This window comes from Alosa alosa, chromosome 24, assembly GCF_017589495.1.
Source record: "Alosa alosa isolate M-15738 ecotype Scorff River chromosome 24, AALO_Geno_1.1, whole genome shotgun sequence".
NCBI lineage: Eukaryota > Metazoa > Chordata > Actinopteri > Clupeiformes > Clupeidae > Alosa > Alosa alosa.
Genome location: NC_063212.1, coordinates 16,388,648 through 16,409,627, shown reverse-complemented (window position 1 = coordinate 16,409,627; position 20,980 = coordinate 16,388,648). Strand labels below are relative to the sequence as shown.

General features: G+C 44.3%; 2 protein-coding genes across 7 annotated transcripts in view; both read left to right on the top strand.

Moving 5' to 3' along the window:
• Positions 1-5,033, top strand: part of tox4b (TOX high mobility group box family member 4 b) — a 10,161-nt gene extending 5,128 nt beyond the window's left edge. For all 4 annotated transcript variants that reach the window (XM_048236335.1, XM_048236334.1, XM_048236333.1 and 1 more), the window contains exons 4-9: positions 155-412; positions 659-994; positions 1,308-1,388; positions 1,816-2,508; positions 3,136-3,290; positions 3,750-5,033. In XM_048236335.1, the coding sequence (XP_048092292.1) occupies positions 155-412; positions 659-994; positions 1,308-1,388; positions 1,816-2,508; positions 3,136-3,290; positions 3,750-3,807 (1,581 nt within the window). In that variant the 3' untranslated portion in view covers positions 3,808-5,033. The remainder of the gene's footprint in view (positions 1-154; positions 413-658; positions 995-1,307; positions 1,389-1,815; positions 2,509-3,135; positions 3,291-3,749) is intronic.
• A 2,667-nt stretch (positions 5,034-7,700) lies between these two features.
• Positions 7,701-19,790, top strand: supt16h (SPT16 homolog, facilitates chromatin remodeling subunit). Of its 3 annotated transcripts, none has more exons than XR_007192648.1 (24): positions 7,701-8,143; positions 9,329-9,421; positions 9,587-9,757; positions 9,862-10,014; positions 10,351-10,497; positions 10,729-10,880; positions 11,323-11,495; positions 11,669-11,759; positions 12,044-12,117; positions 12,350-12,462; positions 12,659-12,724; positions 13,308-13,409; positions 14,742-14,857; positions 15,364-15,517; positions 15,864-15,991; positions 16,400-16,662; positions 16,926-17,044; positions 17,267-17,505; positions 17,813-17,888; positions 18,040-18,209; positions 18,438-18,567; positions 18,732-18,999; positions 19,261-19,335; positions 19,594-19,644. XR_007192648.1 is itself a non-coding variant. In XM_048236435.1 (24 exons), exons 1-24 carry the CDS (start codon positions 8,078-8,080, stop codon positions 19,701-19,703), a joined length of 3,102 nt encoding a protein of 1,033 aa, XP_048092392.1. In that variant the 5' UTR covers positions 7,702-8,077; the 3' UTR covers positions 19,704-19,790. The 3 variants fall into 3 exon arrangements, 2 of the variants coding, with proteins under 2 accessions (XP_048092392.1, XP_048092391.1); XM_048236435.1 differs by having other exon boundaries at positions 7,702-8,143; positions 13,308-13,403; positions 18,732-18,858; positions 19,594-19,790; XM_048236434.1 differs by having other exon boundaries at positions 7,702-8,143; positions 18,732-18,858; positions 19,594-19,790.
• Positions 19,791-20,980: the final 1,190 nt, after the last annotated feature.

Sequence of the window (20,980 nt, the reverse complement as noted above, 5' to 3'; positions counted from 1 at the left end):
AGATGCATGTTTAGGAGAGTTTTAATTGCACAGGAGGGAGGGGGAGGGAGTAGCTTACTAGCTCTCTGTTTTGTTTGAACATCAACAGAAGTGACATATTCCCGCTATCGCTGATACAACCTTTAACATGATACTCTGTCCCCTCCCACTCCAGGACCTTGGCCACTCGATGGGCTCCCAGTTCAGTAGCTCCTCCCCCGTGACCATAGACGTCATGAGCGACATGAACCACGGGCTCCTTGGACACAACCAGCTGACCACAATAGACCAATCAGAGCTCAGTGCACAGCTGGGGCTCAGCCTTGGGGGAGGGACCATCCTGCCCCGCTCGCAGTCACCTGACCAGCCACTCTCAGCCAATGCCTCGCCAGCGGAGTCGCTCCAAGATGATGACATGGATGACTTCCGCCGGGTGAGTGTGTTTAGCTGTGTCTATAGACCTCTGAAGTTCGCCTGCAAGAAGGACCCAGAGTGACCATCTTTGTCCTTTTAAGGAGATCCGGGTACCATCTTTGCCCATATAAGGAGATCCGGGCACCATCTTTGCCCATATAAAGAGATCCAGATCTCCTGTCATCTCTCTTTCACGACTGGTTATCACTTTCTTTATTTATTCCTCGGTCTCATCTGACTCCTCCTCTTCCTCTTCCTCCTGCAGAGCGTTTTGGTGGACTCTCCTGTGTCCCTCTCGGTCTCCCCAGCGGTCATCTCGCTAAGCCCCTCACTTTCGGACTCGCCCTCGGGCTCGGCCGCCTCCAGCGGGCTCCCGACCCTGGCGCGTCGTGGAGGGACGGGCACCGGGGCAGGAGCCGGGGGCAAGAAGGGCAAGAAGAAGAAGGACCCCAACGAGCCGGTGAAGCCTGTGTCGGCCTACGCCCTCTTCTTCCGGGACACACAGGCGGCCATCAAGGGCCAGAACCCCAACGCGTCGTTCGGGGAGGTGTCCAAAATTGTGGCCTCCATGTGGGATAGTCTGGGAGAGGAACAGAAACAGGTTGGTGAACACACACACACTATGAGAGATATACACACACAAACACACACACACACACACATCCACAGACACTATGAGAGATATACCCATGCATACTCACACACACCCACACTCACAGACACTATGAGAGATTGAGATGAGACCCAACAGTAAATTAATTCAGTCTGCAGTCACTTTTGAATAATTAGGTTTTTTTTGGTGGGGTTGTTGCTGTTTTGAGTTTTTAGCTAACCAAAAGGTTTATGCTGTGTGCTATCTTGTGAGCACCTGTTTTTTTTTTTTTTTTTTTACCTGTTTTGTCTCCATTCTACAGGTTTACAAGAGGAAAACAGAAACTGCTAAAAAAGAGTACCTCAAAGCACTGGCAGCTTACCGAGCTAATCAAATGTCCCAAGTGAGTATTTGGCCAACCTATTAGTACCTCTGATGTGGTCTGTGGGGTGTTGCTTTTGGCAAAGATTTGATATGCAGGAATTTTGACAGTTAAAATGTTCTACTAGTTTCGTGAGACACTGATTTTCAAACAAATGTTCATGCTTCACTTTCATAACCTTAAATCTCACGGATCTCACTACATCTCCTGGACCTTCATACTCAATAGCATAGTAGAATAACAAGCTCAAAGACAAACTGCTGTGCTGTGCGAGTAAGAGACTACCTTGTTCGCACTGTGCACCTGTGCACTGTGCACAGATCAATGAAGGCTACGAGTCAACCATGTTTCATTTAGAATACACCTTCATCACCGAATGACTTTGTATGTGCTTGTTTTCACTTCATGTAACTCTGACTGTGTTTCTTTGTGTCACTGTGACTCTCAGCCCGTCATCGAGGTGTTGGACAGCACGCCCTCTCCGCCTCCCGCGGCCCCGGAGCCCTCCCCTCCCTCGGCACCAACCCGCTCCGCCCGCATCCCTCACCACGCGCCCGACAACAACACCATCACCAACATCTGCACCTCCAACATCATCCTGGACCTACCGCAGGTCACGACCCGCTCACGCACGGGTGCGCACAAACCGACTCCCGCCCCGGCCACGAACACCACCACCTCCGCCTCTCCTCCCGCCGTTACCAAGATAATCATCTCCAAGCAGGCGCTGGCGGCGGCCGGGTCGCCGGGAGCGACAGCGGGCGCCCGGCAACCACCTCCACTCCAGCAGATGCAGCAGAAGCCCACGCCGCCGCCTCCACGTCTACAGCAGGCGCCGCCCCCTCTGCAGGCCAAGCCTCGGGCCACGGCAGCGGGCACCTCCGCGTCCTCGCCGGCCTCCTCCATGGCTACGACGCCCCCGCCGCCGCTCCAGATCAAGATCGTGCCGGCCTCGTTGCAGACGGACACGCCCATCATCGTGTCAGCGGGGGAGGGCGCCGGCGCGGCCTCAGTGTCCTCGCCGCCCCCGCGCTCAGGGTCGCCCACCCCCGCAATGGCAGTGGAGATGGCGCAGCCCGCCGCCATAGTGACCGCTTGCTCGCCCTCGGCGGCCGAAGAGGTTGGAGAGACAGAAGAAGCGGTGAGGAGCTTGAGAGGAAAGGGGGGGTGGGGGGAGAATGAAGAGTGTGAATGAGGTGGAGTGTATATATGGGATTTGGTATGTGAATTGAGAAGAGGACCAACAAATGATGTTAATGAGTAAAAATGGACCGAGAGCGTGTAACGTAATTCCTGACCGAGTTTTATACATTGACATTGAAAAACTTCTTCAGCTATGAGGTTAATACACAGGGGCGAGCCATACTCATACATATTAGTTATCGATCTGATTTTGATTTATTATAAAGTATTGTTTCATAAACTGGTTAATACAGAGGTGCGGTTAATATAAGGGTGTCAATACACTGTTGTGTTTTTTTTGTAATTTGTATAAACCACTGTCCTGTGGTTTATACACGATGCGGCTTATACTCAGGAAATGACTGTAGGATAGTTGGATTTGACGAACCAAGAGAAAGAAGGGTGAGGGGGGTGGGGAAATTTGTTTGAGTAGTTCTGTAACCTTACTCTTCTCCCTCAGGAAAGTATGTATGAAGTGCACAAATCAAATTCAATATATCATTTATCACATTCATTGTATGACTCAATTGAATTGAATCGATTGAATCAATGACTCCATATGTGCTATATGTAATATGTCCATCAGATGGAGGTCGAGTTGAATGTGTCCCCTGGTCCGGACACGCCAGCCCCAGGGACCCCCAGCGTCTGTGTGAGGGCGGGCTGTAACAACCCACCAGTGGAGAGCAAAGACTGGGACCGCGAGTATTGCAGCAACGAGTGTGTAGCCACTCACTGCAGGTGTGCATACAAACACACACACACACACACACACACACACATACAATATCTAGTCCAACACACACATACATCATTATTTCTCAATCAAGTTCAGAAAGTAAACAAATTGAGAGTTTATCAGGACTTAAAGAATGTGCTAGACCAGTTGACTGATACAGTACAGTTATTGTATTATGTTATGACACATATGTGGAAAGTATTATTGACAAAATCATACCTCATACCTCAAAAAGTCATACCTCAGTAGATCATCTGTCAAAGTCGGTCAGTATAAATCAGTTCTTTAATATCAACACGTAGGCATTTATTAATTCATCTGTTCTAAACTACTAAAACAGTCTCATCTTCTGAAATCGCTTGCCTTCCATATGAACCAACAGGGTGTTCCACATGTGAACAGCCTTCATTTCCCTCAGCTGGTTGGTGACTTGAATTTTTGTTTCATTCTTTTCCCCTCAGGGATGTGTTCTTGGCCTGGTGTGCCATTCGTGGACAAAACTCCACCACTGTGACATAGGTACCTGCGGCAGGACTGTGTGTGTGTGTGTGTGTGTGTGTGTGTGTGTGTGTGTGTGTGTGTGTGTGTGTGTGTGTGTGTTTTGGGGTTTGGGTTTGGGTGGGTCCTAATGAATCATCGCGTGATCCACACTGGTCCTCTGCAATCTGCATTTACCTGCATTTGGGAAGACACAGCGAGAATTTTGCCACGCTGTGGACGAAGGAGTGGTCAGGACAGATGTGAAAAGATAATCAATATTTTCTATTTTTTGAAATGTATGTTTTATTTTTTGGTGCTGTTGTCATCATGAGTTTTAACACACACACACACACACACACACACACACACACACTCACACTATTTCACCCTCACATGTACATCAATTTACAGACTTTTTTGCGTTACCTACCTGATCCATAACAAAGAATGGTCAATAGGAAGTGGGTGACTGTAGATTTTAGTATGTTAATGACCTATTTGCATGAAGGAGTAAGTGAGTATATAATGAATGAATGAGTGAGTGAGTGGATGGATGTATGGATGGATAGATAGATTAGTGGATGGATGATGGATGTGTCGAGTAGACTGCCTGGAACTTTTTTGTCTTAGGGATGAGCAAATTTTTTAACAACATATGAGAGAATGCATGTAACAACACATGTGAGAGAATGTCCTCAGTTACATCATTTTATTGAGCTGGATTTTAAGACGGATCATAATTTCAGGCGTTTTTTTTATCCATTTTGTGGTGGATTTGACTGTTAGGAAAAAGAACACATTTTTAAATCAAACATATTTAAATGTCTACAATACATACAGTTACATCACGGCAGCACACCAGTGTGCTTGTGAATGCATCAGCATTTTTTTTAAAGGGAGGCATGGAAAATTAAGCTATTTTGTACCTTTTTGAAGTGGCATTCTTCACCACTGTACATGAACCAGGATACATGTATATTTTTAAACGAGAAAAAAAGAAACAAACACTCATAAATATTTTTAGCATTGTTGTAATGGATCCTGTTTGCCAGGAAATAAATCATTTTCATTAACACTGTGTCCGTTGCCGTGGAAAAGGACACCTTTGGAGTGACATACATTCAAGGGACCTGCAAGTGACACACTGAAATGCTCACAGAGCTAACTTTTCCTTACTCCTGACTTTTGAATGGACTTAAGAGAAGAGCGGGAATTACATCTCAACACGTTTCCAAATTAATAAATTAAAAAGTCTATTAGCAAAATCTACTGTATTGGTGGGGTTTTTTTTCTCAAAATGTATCTGTTTTCAGTAGCCTTATCTGAAAATGTTTGGACAAATGTATCCTGTGCATGGTATTATTTTATTTAGGTATTTTTGGGGGGTCCATGACAAACTACTTTATAGATCTACAGGTCAGTCAGCATGAAGGTCAAGGAAATTATTCTATTACCTGCATTAACTCTGGACTTAAAACACAGTGGACCAACACCAGCAAATAACATGGCAGCCCTAATCATCACAGACTGTAGAAACATCAAATTGGACTTAAAGCACCTTGGATTCTGTGCCTCTCCCAATTTACAAACTTTTTTTGTGTTACCTGATCCATAACAAAGAATGGTCAATAGAAAGTGGGTGACTGTAGATTTTAGTATGTTAATGACTTATTTGCATGGACTATGCACTCTGTGAACACCATGCCCACATTCTGTGGCTTACCCTTCTTGTAGAGGGTGTCAGATGAGTGTCTTCTGTCCAAATATCAAGTCTGCAGTCTTTCCCATGATTGTGGTTGTGTTTACTGAACCAGACTAAGAGTTTAAAGGCTCAGGAAACCGACATTTCTGTTTTATAACCTCCTGATTCTAATATTTTGAGATACTCATTTTTGGTGTCCATGAACAGTAAGCTGTAATTATCAAGATTACAGTACAACAAACAATGGCTTGAAATATTTCACTTTTTATCTAATGAATCTAGAATGTTATGAAAGATCCACTTTTGGAGCTAAATAGGGGGTAAAATGAACTTTTCCACGATATTCTAATTTTTTTGAGACCCACCAGAGGTTCCCACGCGAGCTTAATTAAAATGGTGAAAAATAAAATGTAAAATTGGGAACCTCTTGTTCAGTCCCCGCCTGCACAGGGGTGTGTCACTGACGTATGACTGACGTTTGAACGCCTCGGTTCCACGCCAGACAGAAACCGGAGTACAAAGCAAACTTGGTGTACACCTTCATTAATGTTGATTTTCTCCCGACTGAAGGGTCATACTGTCACGACATTCTCCTGAAATGGGGAAGAGGGTTTGGAGATCATGATACCGTGTCCGAAATGTGCATCCATTGCTTAGAAAAATAAGGCTTTGACAAATTCTGGGAAATTCTTGGATTCTGCCATAGACCTCAATGTTAAAAAGGGAGCCCGATCACTGCATAAATGGGGGATAGTGGGCCCCCCTCGTGCGGGGCGTGTACTACTGCTACCCTATTTGCATACATTGCCGGGGACAGGAAATGGCCTCTCAGGAAGTATCTTCGTAATCAACCATCTTTGGTAAAGCCAGAGCCCGTTTACGGAGAGCCGGATCACTCTCTATTAACTCCATTGTACCTGCAATCTGCTGCAGTTCCGCTAGGGGCGATCACGAATAAGTGCAAAAACAATGGGGGTCTATGGAGCTAGACGGCTAAATGTGTCTCTTTCACCTAGTTGTCTTTCTGCAAGATCAATATGGATTATAGGTCAAAAGTTGAATGAACGAGTACTTACTTCCTTTCGATTTCTTACAGGTTGGGTCGTTGTTGCCCACAACACACTAGCTTTCTGCTAATGAATGACGTCATTGACGCATTTGAAAGTCTTTTTAGAACAAATAAGTGACTCAAAAAATATAAAACTCAGCGGTGTGTATTTTCTCTGCCCCCTCTTTTGCATGCAACATTCAAATATCTGGGCAAAAAATTATATCCCGAGAAAAGTGGATTTGAGGGGTACAGCTCCATAGACCTCCATTCATTCTGCACTTATTTGTGAGCGCCCTCATGTGGAACCAGAACAGGAACCGCAACCAGTTCAGAAACCGGAAGTTTCCCGAGAGTGGCGGTTCTCCCCTTATTACACATTCTCTGGTAAAGCCTTTAAAGGTAGCCAGAGCCGTATGGTAGCAGTGTACGAGCGCCGCCTGGCGTCTATCTCTGTACCCTGCTTAGAGATTGAACTATCAGGCCCAAATTCAGTACTCTGTCCCCTGGCGCAAGTCAAGTTGTCAAGGGCCCATGTTGCTACTTCTCAACTTTGCACATCTGACAATTTGAATTCTGTGGCCCTAGGAATATTGAGCAATGTTCTTTAAGGAAAAAAGACATGGGGATTATGTAGTGTGATTTAATATTTGTCCTATCTTTTTCTTGGGTCTGGTCTATCTATCTGCCTTGAAAATCTAAATGTTTCATTATTTTTCGACTTGCCAACCGCAGCCGCATGTTTCATTATTTTCGACTCCGGCCAACCGCAGCAGTAGCAGAAGACATGGCGGGAAAACATGTGAGGGCGGGAAATTAGCGCATGGTTGCCCCTGAGATTAGAGGGCGGGGCTACGTGCATCCCCCACAAAAGACAGATGAGAAGAAATAGCATTTTTTTGTTATTGAAACATTGTAATTTACGATGTGTAGCCTTCTAGCCATTACTACAAAAAGTGAACATGAATTATGTCAGTTCCAAATGTGTATAATGCCGTTTATTTGCATGGAAACAAAATGTAAAAATTAGGGATTAAAATCCCAGTGAAATAAATAAAAATGCGCGTTTGCTGACATGTATAGTTAGAGAGAGCATGAGCAAAAAATGACGCTCTGTGTTCTGCTGCAGATAAGGGGAGGGATGGAAGAGGGAGGGAGGAAACAGTGAAAGGGGGATTAATTGTAACAGGGACGTATACGCGTGGTGGCGTGGAAAACAAACAGCAGCTTATTTAGCCGTTTATTTTCCATAACACATGTGGTCAGTTTTGGAAAATAATATTTTATAATATTTGTATTTATATTGGGTAATTTTAATTGGTTGCATATGCTTATTCATTTTAATTAACCTGCATCCGGAAGACGGATATAATCTACATTTTACGAGTGTCTTCAATATCGGTCTTTGACATAGCCAAGAGAACTCAAGGAAATACAGAAAGTACTGGTGGCAGCTAGCAAACGTAGCTAGCATCGAGGTGTGGAAAGTGCGTGTGTGAACACTCATCCGGCCTCATCAGAAGCCGGGAGCTGGAGTTTGGGAGAACAGAAGTGTCGATATGGCGGTAAACTTGGACAAGGAAGCATACTATCGTCGAATCAAGCGCTTATATGGCAACTGGAAGGTAAAAAATACGTTCAGTATTGACAAGAAATTGGTTCTGTGTAGGCTCTTCGAAACAAACTACATTAAATCTTCCTGGGTGATGCTGGCTTTGACGTGCGCATAGTAATTGTTGTCGGTGCAGGAGAGCGAATGGTGCGGCTAGGTTGGTGGCTAGAATTAGGAACGATAACGTTACAGGCCTTCGTCAAAGTGTTTGGTGTTGGATAGCAAATGTAAGCACTACACATGCACAATTGGTGTATTATCTTAAGAGAAATAACATTATTCCGTGGATGTGTTGAGGACATGTTGTTTTACGTTAATACAACTGCACAATAAATGCACCACATCTCGCTAGTTGGGATGCTAAAATCATCCAAGTGAAGTCATATAACCTAACCTTAGCTAGCTAACTTCACTGGCTGTTTTGCATTGCACTGCTCTTCCAACGTTGGTGCTAGCTACGTTATTGTCCACTTGATTTGTGATTGCTAGCTACGCACATAGCGAACACACTGGGTGGTCGCAGCTAATTTTACTTGTTTTCTGGCTGATATTGCTTCAAATTCAGAATGTCTGATAACACAAAAACACTGAACATGTATAACGTCAACTAGGTGTATATTAGAAGGCCTTACTAGCAAGCATATTAGCAAGTTATCTGGTCTAAACACGCATAGCATGGCTTTCGTTAGCCAGCATGAAAAGGACACATCTGCGCGGTTCTCCGTAATGGCTATTAGCATTAGCATATAAAAAGTTATTTTAATGCAGTCTCCATGTGTCCAAATGCTGTCTCTTTTTAGAAACAGGTACATTTGGAGCTGTGGTAGTGATTTTGTTTTGCAAATCGGTGGCTAATATGTATTGTCTGAGATTAAAAAGACGTGTGACTTTTGTGTTGCGGTACTGAACTTGCATCGCTAGCTATACACGGCTAGTTAGCCATGTTAGCTACTTTGATGGCCAGGTTTGGTCACCTGTTACAGCCAACACTGCAGAAACATTTGCTTCATTATTGTAAGTTAAGTTAGTCACTACATTGACGTTACACAAATATACAGACACTATGTCGATACATTGAGACTAGAGTGGGTATGCATGATACACTTTCACATTCTATCAATGGACGCTCATGCTTTTGTAGCACTTTCAAGTTGTCAGCTGAGTTTGGGAGATACATTTTGTTTACTCTCTTTTTTAGAAAGGAGATGATGATTTTGGAAAGGTTGATGCCATCGTCGTCTCTGTTGGGGTTGACGAGGAGATCGTCTATGCCAAATCGACTGCTTTACAAGTAAGTTGACACACATCCCTTTGCTAATGTGTGGTGGGTAATCACTTGAGTCATTTAGTGTAATAAAAAATCCAAAAGTTCTTGTTTCAAACGTTGTTAATGCTTTTGAAATTACTTTAGACAAAATGTGGTGATCTGTTTTTTTGTTTTTTTTTTCTTTTTCAGACATGGCTCTTTGGTTACGAGCTAACGGACACCATCATGGTTTTCTGTGAGACAAAGATTATCTTTTTGGCCAGCAAAAAGAAACTCGAATTCCTGAAACAGGTCCAGGTCACCAAGGGTAATGAGAATGCCAATGGACTTCCTCCAATCACACTGCTGGTCAGAGAGAAGGTATCAGTCTTGTCAGTGTGGCCAGAAGTCAAGATTCATATGTTGCACTATGATATGGAATGGTTGTATTGGTCCTATTCTGACTGCTGATCCCTCCTCCTCAGAATGAGAGCAACAAGGCCAACTTTGACAAAATGATTGAGGCCATTCGTGGCAGTAAGGAGGGCAAGACTGTGGGTGTCTTCAGCAAGGACAAATTCCCTGGCGAGTACATGAAGAGTTGGAACGACACCATCACAGCCGAGGGACTGGAGAAGGTGAGAACGGGGATGGAGACAGTGGGCAAGAAATGTGTGTGTGTGTGGGAACTAGAAATGGAGGTGGCAGAAGAAGACACCTGACCGACAGAAAACAAGCCTTTAATTGCAACTGTATTGTCAGTAAGTTTGTATGCAGATACATGTGTTCCTGCTTTTGTATGCAAACCAGATTGTTGTGTTTGTGACAGTGTTAAGCTCTGACATGTCCGTATGCTTATATATATGTATGTCATATAGTTATACATTTTCTTACATTGTATTTCGGAAGTGTACATAATGCAAATATACACAGATTACACAAACAACAGCATAAACATGTTTTGTGTGTGTTAGGTTGACATCAGTACTGTAGTGGCGTACACCATGGCAGTGAAGGAGGATGGCGAGTTGGCTCTGATGAAGAAGGCAGCTGCGATCACCAGTGATGTCTTCTCCAAGTTCTTTAAGGAGCGCGTCATGGAGATCGTGGATGCAGATGATGTAAGGATGTGTGTGTGTGTGTGTGTGGTGTGTGTGCGTGCGCGCGCGCCTGTGCATATACACCAAGCATAAGAAAATGGGTTTTATTTGTTGGTGATGTATATACATCCATGCCTACAACTACACATTTTCGGATGACAACTCCACCTGCTATATATTGTGTATAGATGTATTACTCAGTATGACCTCATGGCTCTTTCTTGTCTTGTCAAATCCGGTCTGGCCCATTAGAAAGTGCGTCACAGCAAGCTGGCGGAGTCTGTGGAGAAGGCGATCGAAGATAAGAAGTACCTTGGCGGTGTGGACCCCTCCACTGTAGAGATGTGCTACCCGCCCATCATCCAGAGCGGAGGCAACTACAGTCTCAAGTTCAGCGTAGTTAGGTAAGGTGTTTCTGTGAGTGCGTTGGTCACAGCTTGTCTTTTCAATACTCGTCTGTCCATCTGTATCCCTTTCACCCAATCTTTATCTCGAGGCTTAAAGTCCTCAGGCACCGTGCCTGAATTCAGGCGTGGGCCTTAGACTGTAACATTTGAAAGGCGCTATTTGTGCTTTTTAACTGTATTAAAAGCTACAATGTGAAGTGGTGTAATGTTATTTATAAGAGTATATGTGGAATAGTAAACATGAGCCAGTGGGTAGCATGTACAGAGCCTGTTTCAGACTCAGGTCTGAGTGGTACCTTCTTTAACTGTGTGTGTGTGTGTGTGTGTGTGTGTGTTTCTTTCTCTCTCTCTCTCTCTCTCTCTCTCTCTCTCTCTCTCTCTCTCTCTCTCTCTCTCTCTCTCTCTCTCTCTCTCTCTCTCTCTCTCCCTCTCCCCTTAGCGACAAGAACCACATGCATTTTGGGGCCATCACCTGTGCCATGGGCATCCGTTACAAGTCGTACTGCTCCAACCTGGTGCGCACGCTCATGGTGGACCCCACACAGGAGATGCAGGAGAACTACAACTTCCTGCTGCAAGTGGAGGAGAACCTGCTCAAAGAGCTCAAACATGGTGAGGACTGGGAGAGTGAGGTGTGTGTTGTTTACTTGTGCATAAGTGAGTACATGATGTGCAGTATAAAATGAAATATACCTTTATTACTGTTGCATTGGGAGTAAGTGAGTGTGAGGGGGTGAGCGAAAGGGGTTAATGGTATAAGTCTGTTCTTGTGTGGTCCCTTACAGGAGTGAAGCTGTGTGACGTCTACAATACAGTGATGGAGTTTGTCAAGAAAGAGAAGCCAGACCTAGTGAGCAAGCTCACCAAAAACCTGGGGTGAGTAGAGTACACAGTAAACCCTTTTGTTTCTTGCATTATAGAATTTCTATTGCACAATTACATAGAAGATAGAAGACCCATACATAGAGGCATAGAAAAAGAGCACAAAGTTTTGTTTTGAAAAGTCAAATTAATGAGTTTCTATCACATGCACTCACCCACACGCACTTCCTGTACACCATTTACTTCCTTTACCTCGTCCTTCTGGTGTGTGTGTGTGTGTGTTCTCCAAATTCACACACGTAAGCAAGCCTTCAGTGGTATTCTGTGATCTGTTGCAGGTTTGCCATGGGAATTGAGTTTAGAGAAGGCTCTCTGGTCCTCAATGCAAAGAACCAGTTCAAGCTGAAGAAAGGTAATAAGGGCAACACCCCCCATTCTAATGCAGGAGCGCATTTTCTCTTATACATTTTTGATTTTTGTCATGCAACTGGTTTTCATGTAGAGCCATGCTGTCACAACACAAGGTTATAGTTTATTACGTCTTAATGCATGATTGCAAAATATTTATTTGTGTGTTTCCAATCATTCTTCTAAAGTGCGCGTTTGGTTCGAATCACCCTTTTAACAACTCTGTGTGTGTGTAGGTATGGTTCTCAGTGTGAGCCTGGGCTTTGCCGATCTCCTCAATAAGGAGGGCAAGAAGGAGGAGCAGAAGAAATATGCCCTTTTTGTTGGAGACAGTGTTCAGATCAACGAGGTGAAAAGCCACACATGCACCCAATATACATACTTTTACATATGCATGCATACGTACGTACATATGCATAGTTTTTCTTCAGTTTTGTGGTTAATGCGCTCATTTTATTTAGCACATTGTAAGTTAAGTTCAGAAATAATTGGTCTGTGTGTTTGTGCATTTGTGTGCATGTGCATGGCTTGTGTTTGTTGCTCAGGAGGATGCTGCTACTGTTCTTACTCCAGTGAAGAAGAAGATAAAGAACATTGGCATCTTCCTCAAGGTAAGGCCCACATATCACACTATTCCCCTTCCCAGCCACCCAATTGTTAGGCTGGCGATACGCTTGTTTTGAACAACACAAACGCATCAGGGCGGCCACTTGTAGCCTGCGTCTGTTAAATGCATATGCAAAAATGAACGCAACACATCCACGAGATGCAATATTTACATGAAGCGAGGGCCAGTAGTATAAGTGCAGTACCTACCAGTACATGAGCACGCTGGGCCAGGTTTATTTGCGACTCTGTGTCTGAATTCTGAGGTCTGCCCTCTAGCAGAATCCTCCAGTACGACGTGTAGTGCCCTCGTGGAACATGGGCACCACAACGCAGACAGTTGTGTGCGCAAACGTGCGTGAATGCTTGGTCAAAAAGCAAGTATATCCCCAGCTTTAGTCATTTATTTTATTATTATTATTATTACTAATAAAATGATTACTAAATTATTTTGATATGTCTAAATTGTGTTTCATTTGTCTCTGCCGGTCTCTCAATGTCTCTGCCTGTGTCTTTCTTTAATTCTTTCATGCCCCCCGTACTCTTTCGCCAGTGTGTAATGTTGTACTCTCCTCTGAAATGTTCTAGGCTGACGATGAGGAGGACGAGGAGGAAGACGTAGACGACGCCGAAGAACTTCTGGGCAAGGGCGCTCGTGCCAGCCTGCTTCCCGACAGGACCAGGGTACGTGTAAGTTAGGGTGACTGCGAGAGTGCGTGGGTTTGCATGTGCATGCATGTTGTGCCGTATGGCGCCCACGTACACTCAGTGGTTTGATAGAGATTTAAAGGTGGGGTCCTCCAAGAGGTTTCACTTTTTTTTTGTGAAATTTCGAGAACTTCGCTTTGCTGACTTCTAGCAGTCAGGTGGTTGTTGTGCTAAAGCTTAGTGTTAATACTATCGGCTGCAGCAATTAATCAACTAGTCAATTATTTGACAACTGTTGAATTAAAGGTGCAGTCAGCGATTTGTACACGATTTCAAGACCGTAACATTTTTGTCACATTCAAGAGATCTCCTCACAACCCGCTAGCTGCCCATTCAGTGAGGGGGAAAAAAAGATCCGGTCTGTGATGTAGGCAACCCAGGCGCCGAAAACTGGAATTAAGATGGGGGTAGCCTGTCCCCCAAACAAAAACAAAACCTTAGCCTTTTGTTGAGTTTCTATAGGAATACTGAAGGGACAGGTGAGCTATCTCCCCAGTGTATTTTGACTATTCTTTGGTTAAAGTACATTCTTTTGGAAAGAAGTGTCTGCTAGTACATTTAAGCAGAGTAAATATTAACATGAATAAATGTGACTTTCTGCGCAATCACTGACTGCACCTTTTAATAGCCAACCATCGGTTTTGTCAATTCTGATTGCAGTTTGTCAAACCTTTAATATTTGTGTCTTTACTCACCTCTTAATGACTCCTCAAATACCTTGCTTTGTCCACATGTGAAATCTGTTTACAATATTAGGCTTTGGGAGACATTTGATTGGCTTTTTTTTTTTTTCTCACCGTTTTGTGACTTGTGACTAATCAAGTAATTGAGAAAATGGAGATTCATCATCATGAAAACAATTGTCAGATGCAGCCATAGTTCGTACACATTCTTGGCTGTAGAAATAAAATATAAACACGAGAACTTGGAATGGGCGATTTCGACCAATCAACTATGTTGTCCTGTTCCCTTAACAGGAATGGGATAGTGTATTGGCTGATCAGTACAAATATCAAATATCTTATATCCTTAGCTAGGTTCAAGGACTCACCTTTAAAGTTAACTGTTAAATGTTATCTATTCAATTTATTAGTGAAAGTTGTACATTTATGTGTTATGTGGCAACTTTTGGGGCAATGTAACTCTAGTAACACTACCATTTTGAAAATACTTTGAGGGAACTATCATTTTCTCTACCACTGGTGTACAGTCTGCATGCTGGACTGGGGAGGGCTATGGGTTAGGGCGTGTGTGCCTGTGGTGTGGAGAATGATGAAATTGGGGTACGTGTTGACTGCTCGTCTGATTGGTCAGAATGAGATGACGGCAGAGGAGAAGAGGCGGGCTCACCAGCGGGAGCTGGCCGAGCAGGTCAACGAGGAGGCCAAGCGCCGTCTCACCGAGCAGAAGGGAGAGCAGCAGATTCAGAAGTAAGTCCTGAAGGAGGGATGGATGAAGGGAGATGAGTGGATGAATGAAGGGAGATTTTGGAAGGAGAGTTAAAGGGACACCAGGCAACGTTTTCGTGTTAATCATCTTCGTAAGTCTGTATATGGTTAAATGACTCATTACGGGGTGAATGAAGGCTCTCTCGCCCGCCCCTACTGCCTGTAGGAAGAATATCCCACTTGCAAGTTCGGTGTATCCTACCACCCCCCGGAAGCAGGATCAGTTTACAGCACAGAGGCAGGCTAACGAAATGCTAGAGATTGTTGCAAACGTGTGTATAATGGCAGAGCCGGTGAAGAAGCAGCGAAAACCCTTGACTGAAGACGCAAAGAAAAGGAAAAGAGCTTCAGACCGAGCGAGGGAGTTTCGTAGAGAAAAAGCATCAGGCTTGCCTGGTGTCCCTTTAATTGTGCTTCAAAATGGGGGTGGCCTTCATACACACTGCCATATGAATACAGTTGAATTGAGTGTCTGTTCACCCACCCAGGGCCCGAAAGTCGAACGTATCGTACAAGAACACGTCTCAGATGCCGCGGGAGAAAGACATCAGGGACATGAAGATCTTTATCGACAAGAAGTACGAGACGGTGGTCATGCCTGTTTTTGGCATCGCGACGCCCTTTCACATCGCCACCATCAAGGTAGGCCTGCACACGTACACATTGTAATTCATTTATTTGAACAGGAACAGTGCACAAAAAAACATTATTAGATGCCTTGTCCCAGGTTGTAGCAAACTGCTAGTTTCTGCCCGTAGTCCCTGGGCATGTAGATGGTGCAATAAAATGCAAAGTATTTACAGTATACAGTACAGATACAAAGTCATACAAATCTACAGACATTATTGTCCCCCCACACACACACACACACACACACACACACACTCACATACACTTACACTCCGATATAGGCATGTTCAAATGATTCATAGATGTACACAACTGTCTTTGGTTACTCATTTTCTCTCCTACCCTCTCTTGTGTGTAGAACATCAGCATGTCCGTGGAGGGCGACTACACGTACCTGAGAATAAACTTCTATGTGCCAGGCAGCTCTCTCGGACGACAGGAGGGCAACATCTTCCCCAACCCAGACGCCACCTTCGTCAAAGAGATGTGAGCCTGCTCACCTTTTTCTTCTTTCTTTCTTTCTTTCTTTCTTTCCTCATTCCCTCTTTCTTTCTGTTGCTATTCTCCTCCTTCATTTCTGTTGCTATTCTCCTGTTCTCCTTCATTTCTGTTTTCTCCAGCTCTCCTCCTCCTCTTCTTTCCTCATGCCCTCCTCCACTCCACTTCTCCAACACTCTTCTCTTTTCTTCTGCTCTTTTCCCCACCTCTTCATTTCTCATCCACTGTGAGTCTGGTGAAAATATGAAGCTCTTTTTCTATAGCGAAACAAAGACTGAAATATCAGATCTATAAATCTTTCATTCACACTTCTTTGCTTGCATGTGGCAAGATGAGCCTTCTCATTGGCCATCCCCATATGTCCATCTCTCACCTTGTCCAATCCCTGTCCTCCAGCACGTACCGCGCGTCCAACCTGAAGACCCCTGGCGACCCGTCGGTGCCCTCCACCAACTTGCAGAACGCCTTCCGCATCATCAAGGAGGTGCAGAAGCGCTACAAGACGCGCGAGGCCGAGGAGAAGGAGAAAGAGGGCATCGTCAAACAGGACTCGCTGGTCATCAACCTCAACCGCAGCAACCCCAAGCTCAAGGACCTCTACATCCGGCCCAACATCGCCCAGAAAAGGATGCAGGGCTCGCTGGAGGCCCACACCAATGGTGAGTTGGTGGATGGTGTTGGCGGTCATCATTCTCATCGGAGGGCGGGCGTGTGTGTGGGGTTCCGTTCCGATTGTTGTCAACATTGCCCAGAAGAGTGTGCAGGGCTCACTCAAGGCTCACACTGACATTGAGTCTGTGGGTGGATGGTGTTGGCTGTGAGTAGAACCAAAGTGTGTGTGTGTGTGTGTTGGGAGGGGGTGTAGTAGACTAGGCAGTGCTTATCTGACCAACTGTGTGGTGCACTTGACTCTTTCTCCTAGGATTCCGTTTTACATCGGTACGTGGGGACAAAGTGGACATCCTGTACAACAACATCAAGCACGCAGTCTTCCAGCCCTGTGACGGAGAGATGATCATTGTGTTGCACTTCCACCTAAAGGTGTGTGTGTGTGTGATTTTGATATACTTGGAAAGCAATCTTTGAAACATTGTATCCACCCAGACATGTCTGACAAGCAAGTTTTGTATCATTTATCGTGTTGGTATACAAATGCGCAGGCAGGATTCTGATTTTCTTCTCCATTTCTGTACCATTCTTTCTCTCCACCCCCAACCCCTTCCCTCCTCCCCTTTGCTCCCTCCCACTCCCCCCTCCGTCCAGAACGCCATCATGTTTGGCAAGAAGCGCCACACGGATGTGCAGTTCTACACGGAGGTGGGCGAGATCACCACGGATCTGGGCAAGCACCAGCACATGCACGACCGCGACGACCTGTACGCCGAGCAGCTGGAGCGCGAGATGCGCCACAAGCTCAAGTCCGCCTTCAAGAACTTCATCGAGAAGGTGGAGGCGCTCACCAAGGAGGAGCTTGAGTTTGAGGTGCCCTTCCGAGACCTCGGGTGAGTGTGTCTCTCACACACACACACTCACTCACTCACTCACTCACACACGCTAACATTCTCAAACAGCCCAACAAAGTACAACAAATGCATTAGCACACATAATAGCTCCAATATACACACTCAAATGCTGAGGCCCTACCTACAGAAATGTAGATTTAAAGGCCAGCCTTAACAAGTGTGTACACACACACACTTTAACCTTGCATTTCAAAGAAGCAAAGCTTCAAAACCATACCTTAGCATACTGTTAAAACCATTCCTGAGCATACCGTTAATGTGTTTTTTGTTTTGTGTATTTGTGCAGGTTCCAAGGTGCCCCCTACAGAAGCACTTGTCTCCTGCAACCCACATCGAGTTCCCTCTGCAACACTACTGAGTGGGTTAGTCTCTCTTTCTCTATCTCTATCGTGTTTGTGTGTGTTCGTGTGTGTGTGTGCAGGGGTAGGCTGGAGTATAGTGATTGTGGTTTCCGTCCCTCTTTAATATTGCTCATCATTAGTGCATCGCTGATTCTAACTTTATTGCTCCCAGCCTCCATTTGTGGTCACTCTGGATGAGGTGGAGCTTGTGCACTTTGAGCGTGTGCAGTTCCACTTGAAGAACTTTGACGTGGTCATCGTGTACAAGGACTACACCAAGAAGGTCACCATGATCAACGCCGTCCCAGTCAACTCGCTGGACCCCATTAAGGAGTGGCTCAAGTAAGACTATCTCAAAAGTTTTTCTTTTCTTTCTTTCTTTCTTTCTTTCTTTCTTTCTTTCTTTCTTTCTTTCTTTTCGCCTAGATTTGAAGGGTGGGTCTACTTTTCAAGTTGTTATATTTTGATTTTGTATAACAAAACAGTTAAGTGGGTCTTTTTTTAAAGATTGTCTCAGAATTTTCCCCATTTATCCTTCATCTGACTGGTCGGTGTCTCAAACCCCCCCAGCTCTTGTGACATTAAATACACAGAGGGGGTGCAGTCTCTCAACTGGACGAAGATCATGAAGACCATTGTGGACGACCCGGAGGGCTTCTTTGAACAGGGTGGCTGGTCTTTCCTGGAGCCTGAAAGCGAGGTGTGTGTGTGTGTGTGTGTGTGTGTGTGTGTGTGTGTGTGTGTGTGTGTGTGTGTGTCTTTACTTTGTCCCTGTGGGAAAGACTATGATTACTATGATTAATATTGACCAAAAATGACTTGTCTTGAAAATAGGAAATTCTACATTTGTGTATGATCTTTTAGGGTAGTGGAGCGGAGGACGACTCTGAGTCCGAGATGGAGGATGAGACCTTCAACCCCTCCGCTGACGAAGAGGAGGAAGAGGAAGAGGACAGTGATGAAGATTACTCCTCCGAGACTGAGGACTCAGGTAAAAATCAAATCACAAATACACCCACACCCTCAAGTCGTGCTTTCTTTTCTTTTCCAGCTGCCTAGCTCTAAGGTAGCGCTGAAAATACATTGGCTGAAAAACAACCCTGGGATTGTGTGTATATACTCTACTTTAATGGTATTGTGTTTGTAAATGTTTTTTTATGATATGTTTATTGTCTAAAGTGACTTACAATATAAATAGTGTCTGCAAGGAAGCATACATGTAATTTAATAGTGGTGTTTGTCAGGTAGTATTTATTGTTATAGTACTTAGGACTCTTTTCCAACATAGCTTGAGTGCCCTCATTTGTAAGTAGTGTTAGATAAAAAGCATCATCTTAATAAATAAATGTAAGAATAAATGGTTACTCAATTTGAATTTGTGTGTGTGTGTCAGACTACAGCGCGTCTCTGGGCAGTGAGGAGGAGAGTGGCAAGGACTGGGACGAGCTGGAGGAAGAGGCCAGGAAAGGTGACTACCACTTACTCCACTTACTACTACTTACTACTGCTGATGCTCGCGCTTTCACTCCCATTCTAGATTTTATTTACGTATTTCTTGGTCCTCTAGTCAATACCACTTGCATACATAACTTATAGTTCTATATTGATCCCCTTTGTTTCCCTGGTGCATGTATTTTTCTGCTTAAAGTATTATTATTATTATTATTATTATTATTATTATTATTATTATTTTAACTTTGTTTTTCCCTTTCTCCTTCTGTCTCAGCGGACAAAGAGAGTGTCTATGAGGACGAGGAAACCGCCAACAGAGGCAAGAGGAAGGGTCGATCGTCAGCTCCTCCACCTAGGCCACCTAGCAAGAAACGACGGCACTAGATCTTTCTCTCTCTCACACACACACACACACACACACACACACACACACACACACACACACACACACACACACACACGAAAACACACTGCCAAATTTCAGCCCCCTCCCTGTACAGGCACACTGAGACACATTGTGTACATAGCTATGGGCGCCCCCCTGTGGCAGACGGTTGCATTACTCAATACTGATTTTTGTAACTGCTGCTGGTCCAAGATTCTGGTCATCTCTTGTCTCCTCTCTCTTCATTCCTTCAGATCATCTCTCAGGTGTGTGTGTGTGTGTGTGTGTGTAAGTAAGAGAGTGTGTGTGTGTGTGCGTGCATGAGTGTATCAAACAGGGTTTTATCAAGAACTTTGTCCCAGGTGGCTCTTTTTTTCTAAACCAGTAGGACTAGAATTATTTCTCTTCTTTATTTTTTCATGTGTTTTTTTTTTTTTTTTTTTTTTGTCTGCCAACAATTTTATGAGGTGTAGTAAGCGTCCTGTCTGCAGCACTCCCGCCTGGCGCCCTCTTGCCCTGCTAGTGGTTGAGAGTGGAGCATTGTGGATGTGGAGTGGGGAGAGAGGGGGTCCACTATGTGTTGATCAGGTTTGTTATTGTTTGTTTTTGTAATGGGGGAGAGGAGTTGGGGCGAGGATATTAAACACACTCACATACATGCGGATCAGACACACACACACACACACACACGCTCACATTCAATATAAACACACTTTTCCCCATCTTTTTGTGTCTCATTCTGGAGTGTTAGACTCATATGTTTAATTAAAAGGAGAACTTTTTTTTCTGTTTGATTTTTTAAGAAAAAATAAATACAATTTAAAGGAACAAAGTTGTGGATTTTTCATTTATTTATGTAGTAGTATGTTTTTACATGCCTAATCCAAATTGTATTTCAGAAATGAAGTAGTGCATAAAAGGAAGATTTTCTTATTTAAATCCAACCCCCAGTAATCCAAAATGAATAAATTTATATTAGATTAAATTCAACTTAATTGTCATTGTACAGAGTACAAGTACAAAGACTGCCTTTACTATCCAAAGGCATTGAATGAGCAGTCTCCAAACAGGTCTCTGATTTCCTTTCACAGAACAACCTTCTGGATCCAAATCCATCTGGGTTTAAAAGTGGCCACTCTACCGAAACGGCTCTGCTGTCTGTAAAAGAAGCCTTAAAGGAAGCCAGGGCGACCGCTTGGTCATAAGTACTCATTCTGCTTGACTTATCGGCTGCCTTTGACACGGTTAATCACCGCGTCCTTCTCTCTATACTCTC

What these genes read in the sequence shown, in the direction of transcription:
- supt16h (XM_048236434.1), top strand. Translation starts at nt 8,078, where the DNA reads ATGGCGGTAAACTTGGACAAGGAAGCATACTATCGTCGAATCAAGCGC. An exon ending in GCTCAAAGAGCTCAAACATG is followed by an intron (nt 11,496 to 11,668) that starts GTGAGGACTGGG and finishes GGTCCCTTACAG; the next exon opens with GAGTGAAGCTGTGTGACGTC. An exon ending in TGTTGCACTTCCACCTAAAG is followed by an intron (nt 17,045 to 17,266) that starts GTGTGTGTGTGT and finishes CCCTCCGTCCAG; the next exon opens with AACGCCATCATGTTTGGCAA.